Genomic DNA, 11,393 nt, shown 5'->3' on the forward strand with positions numbered 1-11,393 from the left:
CTGTTCAAATCTGGGAAATAAGTACTAACTAGGTTTGACAGAAAAAAGTTATTAATTTAAGGTCCACACTTCCATTGAGGTAGGCTAGATACCTAAATGATTTTGACAAATAGATTCCCTTATAAATAACAAATCATTAAATGTATAAAAATTGATAAGAGTTTTTTTATTGTAAATTAATGAATCTTATTTTAATTGTGAAGACTTTAATTTTTATGAATTTTTTTAAGTTGTATACAATAATAAATCAAATGACAAAATTTTTACAAAATTCAAGATTGACTTATGGGATAGAATCATATGATTAATATGAACTCAACAAAAATAGTTTTTTTTTCAAATAAATAGTTTATTTTTTTCATATTGTTTTTTATATTCATTAATTTTATTTAAATTTAAATTTTTGTTTTGTTCTATCTTTAAATATCTAAACAAAAAAAATTACATGTTAGAAAGAAAAATTATTTAAGTTAATACAGACAAACAATAATATTATTTAATTAATGATGACGACATTTCTATCAATTTTACAATTTTTATAATCATTTTATAAATTAATATTACTTGAAAATATTAAGTAAAAATACCACTAAAAAATAATAAATTATTTAAGATTAATGATAATGTCATTTCTATCAATTTTACAATATTAAACTGCCACTAGAAACAGAAACAAAAATTTATTACAAATATTGCCACGCATTTATTATTCTAAATATACTGCTAGCGTATGCAATGCATTTTCGTCTCAAAGTCCAAACTGACAGGCGTGGATGTTTCTTCGAGGAAAACGCGATGGGTAACTCCTTATTTTTTGCCAAAAATATATTAAACGAACTTCCATGTGCGTTCTTGGACATCATCTTAACCACAAGAATGTGCTTAGCAATATGACTTTCATGCCTGTAATTTTTTGTAAGATATAATTTCTTTACCATATTCAATATCTTGCATCTAAACATCATCTTAAATAATAAATTGTTTGTTAATAAAATTTGTTCAAATTGTTAGTAATATTAAATTAAAATATTGAAAGTTTATATGTGTGTAGTTATATGTATATGACGAACAATTTTATATATCATCTATAAAGTAGAATTGGTATGGTGCAAGTCTGTTAGGGATTATGTGGAATTTAATAATGCAGATTCAATAGAAGGATGGAAATGGAAATATTTTGAGAATCTTAACTTCCCTATAAAAGATATCAAAGAACTCCAAAATATCCTCAAAGACAGAACAATAATTTTCAGAAATTTAGAAGATAAATTGGTTTGGATAGGGGCATCCTTGGGCAAATACAATTCAAAGGAAAGATATAGAGCTATAATTAAAATGCAGAATTGGATCACATATGACCTACTGTTTCATCTTTGCTGGGATAAATGGGCACTCCTAAAGAAGGTATGTTTACATGGGAAACACTTCAAAAGAAAATCCTAATAGTAGAGTAGTTTAAAAGAATAGGCCTCCAAGGTCCATCAAGGTGAGCTTTATGTGAAAAGGATGAAGAAATAATATATCATATGTTTATTATTTTCCCTTTTGCTCAAGAATGTTGGCAATGGTTATGTGCCAAATTGGGTTGGATAACTATACATCTAACCACATTATTTAAAAGCTGGCCAATTCTCAATAAGGAATGAACCTATAAGGGATTATGGATAGCAACCCCCTCAATAGTAATATGGGAAATATGGAAATAAAGTAATAGAAGAATCTTCAAGCAAAAAAGGATAGAAATGAAATTTATCCACAACAAAATAGAAGTAGCAATTGTAGGAATTGCCAATAGTAGACTAGCAAGTCCTCCATGTAACAATGCAAAATTCACATTTTGGGATAATAGAATAAGGAAATTATAGGATGTCCTCAAAATCCCTACATATGCTAGCCCAAAAGGGAATTTCAATGAAGAAGAGAGGAAAAATGTGTTTGGGTCCCTCCAAAACATGGTTAGTTTAAGCTCAATTTTGATGGACCTTCAAGGGGAAACCCAATCATATTAGGAGCTAGATGTGTCATCCATAAGTGGGATGGACTAATTGTGGAAAGGGTAGGTAAACCTTTGGAACATGACACCAATAATATTGCAAAATTTAAAGCTCTAATCCTGGGGATCCAAATTAGCAAAGAGTTAAGAATCAAGAGGTTGAAAATAGGAGACTCATTTTTAGTAGTAAATACCATAAGAAAGGAAGAAATACCAAACTAGAGGATTGAACCCTTACTACTCAAAGCATTAGAAGAAAAGAAATCCTTTGAAGAATTAAATATTAATTATACATACAAAGAAGGAAATGTGATAGCTGGTGAGATTATTAAAGAATTAAATCAAGAACTACTTCTCTAATGAGATAAGCATTGATATTTGATAGATCATATTTGATGTTTATTTTCGCTTCAAAAAGGTATTAGATAGATATTTTGATATTCGTAATCATTTATATATTTAGAATTAGACTTTGTAGGAGGTGATCTAGTTTGATAATGGTGGAAGGGTTGCATTATTTATAATATTTGAAGACATGATGTTAAGGTAAACGGGTTTCATAGGGACCCAAAACCTAAAAGTTTTACAAAAAACCTAGAAATAAGCATTATAGTTTGACACCAACAACAAAAGAAAAATGAAATTGGGCCAAGCCCACAAAAGAGTCTACAAAACACCAACGATTAAGATAAACACAAATGGAGAGCTACTGATAAGAATGCACCAAATCTGCATTCTTTTGAATCACTTTCCTATTGATATCCTCCAACTCATCCATGATATTTGAAGACATGATGTTGTGCTTTGTTTTTTAATAATTAAATACAATTTACAATGTAGGAATTTATCAATCAAAAAAAGAAGTAGTGTAGCTATATGAAATGGGAGTATGAATTAGCTAAGAGTCAAGGTCGATATGAAGCCTTGCACTTAACAAGATTTGATTATTGGTGGGCTCATTAATAACTTGTAGTGTACTAAATTGTATCCCTTTACAATTTCACACTTTTTGGATCCACTTTGGTGGTTGTGCCTAATGTGTATCTAATTTATGTTTGATTGTGCTCAATTTTGAGACTATTTTTATTAAATTGGCCCTTTCCCCTATTCACAACACTTTTTCTAGTTCAAACTACTAGGACTAGGGTACCTAATACCTCTATCAAGGCAATTTTGTTGAGAAATTCAAAATATGAATGTTGACTATATAAGTAGCAAAACTTTGCCCTCCAATTAACCCTCACCAAAAATTGAATCCGAAAAGGTGTAATTTGCATACAAATACAACTCCCTTTCTTATTTAAAACTCTAACTATCAACTATCATTTTATAAGCATTGAATCAAATTCTTTGAAGGCAATTCAAGCCTTATGTGAGACTTCATGCCAACAGTTTCATGTCTAGGGTAATTTATCAATTCAAGCATTTTCATGATTGCTTTAACCTCTTTCCTTTGAATAAAAGTTCCCTTTTACATCAATCATATCTTTTGTGGAGGTGGGAACACCAACATTGGATTTCACTTAGATAAGCCCTATACAACACAACCCTTCTTCCATGTTTTTCATGTCTATGATAGATAGAGTTATAGGAATGCAAAGTAAACAATGACCAATATTCCCAAATTTTAAATAGGCAAAAAACACAAAACTAGGGAAACCATCACATATGATCAATTATTTTTTATTGAATTTCAAATGGACAAACCAACATAACCTCTTCATTGTAATTTTGATCCTTTCTATTTGCACAAACACCCCAAAACTAAGGTTTCTAGCGCACCAGTCTAGCACTTAGTTTCTTTCTATGTTCTCTTTACAGATCTAACCTACTATGTTGGTTTCTTCTTCTATAATTTATTGTTCTTATTGAAAGTTATCATTTTCCTACCATTAACCATAAAGCTTAAACAAACACTTCTCAATATAAAATCCATTGCAATAAGGGACCATAGATTCAAATGTTCAAATCTCCAATTTGGACATTAGTTGAACCTATTTATTTTTCGTAATTTTTTTTCTCTTCAACTTATTTTTCTCTTCACGGTTTATTTTCTCTTCCTTAATTTATACTCTCATCAATTTTCTTCATCTTTATAATCATTTTCAAACTTAAATATTTATCTTGTTTTTGAACTTTTTGAATTTAAATATTATGACTTGACTTTATGGGTTTAAATAGATATGACCTTTAATTAAACACTTTATTTTAAAGTATGACTTTTCATTAAACATTTTCCTTTGTTGATCTTTTATTTATTTGATTTAACATTTTAAAAATATTATAAATTATACATAAAGTAATAAAATACATAATACAAATTCTAATCACTATTATAACTAGCAATTGTACCTTGGTGTACAATGGGTATACTGAAAGATGTGTGTTTGGTCAATTAGGAAAAGAAATTTTCTAATTTTTTGCATATAATTGGGTAGTACATGAGGTCACTTCATAGGTCATAATATTGTTTGTGCAACAAAGTTCTCATTTAAGAATCGATAGCTTCAGATCAACTATGCATCCACTTACAGTGATCCAATCATAACTGGAACAAAACCTTTAAATTGAGAAGAAAATCAAGTTTCATTACCAAAAAAATACATTGAGAGGGAGAGAGAGGTTGAGATAGTGCTAGAAAGAGGGAGAGATAGAGGGGGGGAAGCAAGAGAGAGATGGGTAAAAGGATAAAGATAGAGAAAAAGATAGAGATATAGATAAAGTCAGAGATAGAGATGGAGAATAAGGAGAGGAATATGGAGCGGGGGTGATATATATGGAGAGATAAAAGAGAGAGGGGAGAGGAATAGATATATGGAAAATAAAATAAATGGAGAGAGAGGGAAAGATATAGTGGTAGATAGAGATAAATATAACTAGATAAAGATAGAGAGATAGATGAAAGTAGTGATAGGGAGAGATAGAGATAGAGCTAGAGATAGAGATAGAGATAGAGATAGAGATAGAGATAGAGATAGAGATAGAGATAGAGATAGATAGAGAGATAGAGATAGATAGAGAGAGAGGGGTCTAAAAGAGGCAGGAAAATATAACTAGATAAAGATAGAGAGATAGATGAAAGTAGTGATAGGTAGAGATAGAGATAGAGATAGAGATAGAGATAGAGATAGAGATAGAGATAGAGAGGAGTCTAAAAAGAGGCAGGATAGAGAGAGGGAGAGGTGGATGGATAGAAGGAGGGATGTCTAGAGATATAGGTGAGATAAGAAGATATAGGTAAAGATTAAGATAGAGAAAGAGAGGAAGTAGGAAAATAGATAGAGAGACGGGGAGAGATAGAGGGAGATAGAAAGATAAGGGGATATAGAGGAAGAGATAGAAAAAAATATCTAAAGGAAGAGAGAGAGAGATAGATATTAATAGATGGTGAGATAGATTTTGAGAGATAGATATATAAGGAAATATAGAGAGAGGGGTAGAGGGAGATAGATAAAGAGATTGACAAACAAAGAGAACTAAGGATATACAAATAGAGATGGAAAGAGGATGAGAGAAATTGGAAGAGATAGGGGGAGAGATGCACATTTATTGGAAGAGAAATAAAGAGATAGAAATATACAAGAAAAGAGAGAGAGAGAGAGAGAGAGAGAGAGAGAGAGAGAGAGAGAGAGAGAGAGAGAGAGAGAGAGAGAGGGGGGGGGTAGGGGAAGAGAGAGAGATTGATATGAGAAGATAGAGGAAAGATAGATCAATAGATAGAGAGAGGGAGAGAGACTAATATAGAGGAAAATATAGATAATAGAGAAGAATATGAAGATATAGAGATATATGTATAGAAAGAGATATAGAATGGTGAGAGAGAGAGGGGGGGAAAGAGTAAGAGAGAAAGAAGGTGACAAAGACAAGTAATAGAAAAAAAGGTTTACACATTACAAAAAGGGAGATAGATAGGGAGGAAGAAACAAGGAGTGTATGTGCCTACACATTAGAATGAGTAAAAGATAGAGATATATAAAAAGAGGGAGTGACAGGGAGAGATGAAGAAAGGGAGAGATAAGATAGAAATAGGGATATAAATATATATGGAGATGGGGATAGAAAGGAGAGAGAGTAGATATAACTTGTAAAATATAAAGGTACTGAGAGAGAGAAAGAGACGAAAGGAGATAGAAATGGGGAAAGGGAAACATAGAGATAGAAGACTTGGGAAACAATGAGAGAGGGTGGATAGAAAGATAAAGATATAGGAAATGATATTTGAAGAGGTAGAGAGGGATATATAGAGAGAGAGGGTAAGAGAGATGAAGGAAGAGGAGTTTATAAGATCTAGAGATAGAGATGGAAATAGTGAGGGAGAGTGAGAAATAGGGAGTATGTGAGTGAGAGAGAGATGTAGAGGTAGAGATAAGGATGCAGAAAAATATATAAATAGATATAGTGAGGGAGAGTGGGAGAAAAAGGACATAGAAGTACATATATATAAAAAGAGGGAGTGACAGGGAGTGATATAGAGATAGATATAATGGGAAGCATAGAGGGGGAAAAGAGAGATATAGATGGAGATAATAATCAAATGACACTTTACCCTCAGTATAACTCTGAGGACACAACTATCCATAAATTATTGGCATCAAATGACTAATTAATAGTTCGTTGCTCTCTTTTGCTCTCCTATTCAATGTGTTCAATTTAGGTTTTATGTTATAATTTATTAATTATATAAATCAAAAAATAAATTTCAAATATTTATTTTAATAAGACAAAATATACAAGTTAGATTTATTCCAATATCTTTTAACTATTATTTTAAATTCTATAAAAAGATATAAATAATTAAAATTAAATTTTAAATTAATAAATAAATAATATTAAAAAAAAGAAGTAGAAGAAAGAAGGTGACATTAAAAAAAATCCATTAAATAAAATAGTAATAAAAGATATATTTTAATTCAAAATATGATTATTCTACAATAACTAACATTTTCATAAGAAAATAGTTATAAATTAAATCATTAAAACTAAAGTATATTTTATACTTTATAAAAATTAATCATTAAAAAAAGGAGAAGATGAATTAGAATAAAGCTAATTACTTTTGAGAAACTTACAAAACAAGATAAGACATCTTAATCATTTTTTCTTTATAGATATTTTTTATAGTTAATAATATTAAAATATATATTTTTTAATTTTTTATCATAAAAGATTTCTTTTTTAAAATTAATATAAATTTAAGTATGTAATTGAAATTGATTCTATGTTCTTGCTATCATAAAGATATATCAGAATTAATTAGGGACTGCGATGGGAGCATCTGGTTACCGTCACCGAGCTAGGGCAATCGTGCCCTAGCTCTTCCTCGCCGTGTCTGCTTCTGCGTGGGGGGGTGTTTAATCACGTGGGTTGGGGGGGAGTCATTTTTTCCTGCTGTGGGTTTTGGTTCGTCTTTTTTGGCCGCCGTTCTGTGCTGGGACGAGTCTGTGTGGGCTGTGCATGCGTGCGGGAGTTGAGCGATTTGTTTGCAGCGCTCTTGTGACGGGTCGGGGCTGTGTTGGGCCCGATCAGATCCCTTTGCGGTGGGGTATCCAGGGCTGAGAGGGCTAATGGCCAAAGGGGAGACACCTAGGGAGGGGCCTAGTTCAAAATTTCAAGAAGCAGTGGCTACGAATTTGCCAGGTCAGGAAGCAAGGGTTTTTGAAAATGCCCTCTTCTCTCAGAATACAGGGGCTACGGATCCAGGCTCGCCTGTGGGATCTCGGATCACGAAGATTAACGGATGTCTTGAAAGGTGCAAAGATAGACCCAAATTGGTAATTCCCTTTGAAATGATTGCTGAAGATGTCGAATATTACTCTAAACATTCGTTGTATTGCAAGTTCCTGGGTTTAAGAGTTTCTCTCCAATTTCTGGAAAACTGGGCTCAAAAAGTGTGGGAACTAGAGGGTGAAATGGAGGTTACGTTGCTAGCAAATAATTTTTTCATGGTAACATTTCTTTGTATGGCTGATCGGAATAGGGTTTTTGAGGGTGGACCCTATTTTTATAACCAGGTGGGGCTATTCGTCAAACCATGGCATGCAGGATTTAATCCTTCTGAGGAGCTTCCAAATCGGGTTCCGGTGTGGGTTCGGTTACCCAGATTTCCTATAGAATGTTGTCGCGAGGATGTTCTCCATATGCTTGCATCGATGCTCGGGAAGCCGGTGGGTCCTTCATCACAAACCTTGGGTAAGAAAGTTATGACCTTTGCTCGAATTTGTGTGGAACTTGATTTGAGTAGACCACTGCCTGATGCGGTAGAGATGTGTGCGGGCTCACATTCCTGGGTGCAACAATTGGATTATGAGACCCTTCCTTTTCGATGCCGTCTTTGTCATGAATATGGCCATCTTGTGAGAAGATGCCCAAAGGCCAAGTCAGTGGAACAGCAAACTTCGCCTCCTCCTCGTGATAATCCTAGTGCGGACAAAGGGAAGAAGCCTGTTGTTGGGGAGGACAAAGATGTTGAGGGCTTTGTTCGGGTTAAGGCTCGTAATCGGAACAGAGGCCAGAAGCGGACTCTAAGGGAGCGACAGGAAGAGGATACCTTTAACAGGTTCGAGATCTTGGATGAATTGGGTCAGCCAGAAGTTAATCCTGGATTAATTATTGAGGATGAACAGGCAGGGGATTCTAGAATGGGGACTATTTCTTCCATTCCTCCTATTGATTCCCATGAAGAGACTACCATGCCTATGGTCACGGATGGGCAAACAGGGGTTCAGATGATATTAGAGCCAAATGGTGAGTTGGGGCAAGGGGTAGAGAATGTTTCTATTCCTACACGGACTGCAGCTCCAGAGTCGGATAAGCGAGGTAAATCTTCTCCTCATCTGGGCATTCTTCAAAAAGATGGTAAGAAGGGGGTCTCAGAGAAAAATGTTAAATTGGGATGAAAGCAGGACTTAGAAAAGATTAAGATGATTGGGGAGACATTGGTGGAGTCAGGTTCTGTGAAGACCTTGGATTCCCACTTTTCGACTCCTTCGAAATGATAGTTATCTCATGGAATGTAAGGGGCTTGAACATCGGCCCTAGACAAAAGGCTGTTTGGGATTTAGTTAGGAGTCATTCTCCTGATGTTCTCTTCCTTCAGGAGACTAAGGTTTCTGTGGAATGCATGATGAGTATTGCATCTAAGCTGTGGAGGAATGGTCTATGTCAGTGTATTGGAGCTCAGGGATCTTCCGGGGGTGTGGCATGTCTCTGGAACCCACGAAAGATCCAACCTGTGTCCTGGATTTCCTTTAAGTCCTCCTTATCCCTGGTTGCTCTGTGCACTGAGTCGGGGGAATGTGTTCTCTTTCCTAATGTCTACGCTCCTATTGACTTCCAAGGTAAGCTCCTGGTCTGGAATAATATTTTTTTGGTTCGTAGTTTATTTCCTTACTTGCCATGGATTGTTGCCGGGGACTTTAATGCTATTCTTGATCTAACGGAGAAACGAGGAGGTAATACAAGACTGGATCCTTCTTCTTTCTTGCTCCGAGATAATATCTCAGCACTCAATCTCATGGATATTAAGCCTAGCAATGGCCGCTTCACTTGGAATAATAGAAGGGAGGGTGACAGGTGCATTGCTGAACGCTTAGACCGCTTCATGGTTTCCTATTTTTGGGTGGGTGGATTGTGGTCTTCCAGTTCTGAAATTTTGGATTGGAGAGGCTCGGATCATTGGCCAATTAAGCTTGTCACTTCTTCAGCTCGTCTACCTCAGAGGCCGCCTTTTAAGTTCCAGCTTATGTGGCTTCGTGACCCGGACCTCTATGGTTGCATTGCCGAATGGTGGCAGGTTGGCAGGCCGGCTTTTGGTACAGCAATGTATGTTTTTGCTAAGCTTCTCCAGTATGTTAAGTATCAGCTCAAACGGTGGAATCGACAATGCTTCGGAAACATCTACCAGGCAAAACAAGAAGCTCAAGTCAAGTTGAATGGCATTACCAGATTGATTAGGGAGGAGGGAGTGTCTGAATACTTGTTACGGGAAGAAGCCAGAGCTTTAAAAGCTTTGGAGGAATGGGAGTTGAGAGAGGAAATCTTTTGGAAACAGAAAGCTCGGATTGAGTGGCTTAAGGAGGGAGACAAGAACACTGCCTTCTTTTTCAATTCAGTGAAAGCCAGACAACATGGTAATGCTATTTCATCTCTGGTGACTGATAGGGGAGAGGTTATTTCTTCTACTCAGGGTATCGCTGATGAAGCAGTGCAGTATTTTGCTTCTTTATTTAGAGAGGAAGCACAGGGAGACTCTATTGCAGAGGCCCAGGTCCTTTCCTGTATTCCTTCTTTGGTTTCTTTGGAAATGAAACAATATCTTATGAGTGTCATAACTTTGGAGGAGTTAGAAAAAATAGTTTTCCAGATGAAAAAAGGTAAGGCTCCTGGTCCAGACGGTTTCCCGATTGAGTTCTTCCAGGAATTTTGGGACATTATCAAGTTTGATTTATTGGCAGTTGTTCAAGAATCCCAGAAGAATAAGCAAATGCTCCGGGCCCTGAACTCTACCTTCTTGGCACTCATTCCCAAGGGGGAGGGGGCTAACCGATTAAGTCAATTTCGCCCTATTTCTCTTTGCAACGTAACTTATAAAATTATATCTAAATTGATAGCTGAAAGGTTGAAAAAGGGGCTTACTGTGCTAATCTCCGAAGAGCAAAGTGGCTTTGTGGAAGGTCGTCAGATTTTGGATGGGGTGGTGGTGGCTACTGAGACTATCCATTCCATGGCCAGCTCTAAAGCCAAAGCTATGTTCATCAAGCTGGATATGGCCAAGGCGTATGACAGAGTTCGTTGGTCCTTCCTGCAGAAGGTCTTGAGTGCCTTTGGTTTCGAGGAGGAATGGATTTGTTGGGTTATGAGTTGTGTGGGGTCGACTTCCTTCTCAGTTTTGATTAATGGGGAGCACTCAAACCTCTTTGGGGCCTCTCGGGGTTTGCGGCAGGGTGACCCTCTTTCTCCTTACTTGTTTCTTCTTTTGGTGGAAGGTCTGGGTCGGTTGATTAAAAGGAATGTTGAAGGAGGCTTTATTCAGGGCTGGTAGTGGGGAGGGGGTATTCTTGTTCAATCTCACCTACAGTTTGTGGATGATATAGCTTTGATGGGTTTGGCTACTATTAGGGAGGCTTCTAACATGCGCAGAGCGCTAGATGTCTACCTTGCTGCTTTTGGTCAGTTAATTAATGAGGGCAAGTCTTCAATTTTTTTCTTCAACACTCCGCTTTCAATTCAACGAAGAATTGCCCATATTCTCAGGTTCCAAATTGGAAGTCTTCCTTTGCTATACCTTGGGATCCCCATCTCTACTGGCAGGCAGTCTAGGGATTCCTGGGAGGTCATTCTGGATAAGTTCAATGTCAAAGTGAACCACTGGACTCATCGTTGGCTGTCCTTTGCTGGTCGG

General features: G+C 35.9%; 1 protein-coding gene across 1 annotated transcript; it reads left to right on the top strand.

Annotated features, from left to right (window-relative positions):
* Positions 1-7,557: 7,557 nt before the first annotated feature.
* LOC131075574 (uncharacterized) lies at positions 7,558-8,889 on the top strand. Its single transcript, XM_058012417.2, has one exon. The coding sequence runs from the start codon at positions 7,558-7,560 to the stop codon at positions 8,887-8,889; it is 1,332 nt and encodes a 443-aa protein (XP_057868400.2).
* The last annotated feature ends 2,504 nt before the right edge of the window (positions 8,890-11,393 follow it).

The sequence above is a fragment of the Cryptomeria japonica genome, chromosome 5 (assembly GCF_030272615.1).
Source record: "Cryptomeria japonica chromosome 5, Sugi_1.0, whole genome shotgun sequence".
Classification (NCBI taxonomy): Eukaryota; Viridiplantae; Streptophyta; class Pinopsida; order Cupressales; family Cupressaceae; genus Cryptomeria; species Cryptomeria japonica.

Excerpts from the sequence above, each read along its gene's own strand:
- LOC131075574 (XM_058012417.2), top strand. The coding sequence starts at position 7,558 with ATGGCCAAAGGGGAGACACCTAGGGAGGGGCCTAGTTCAAAATTTCAA.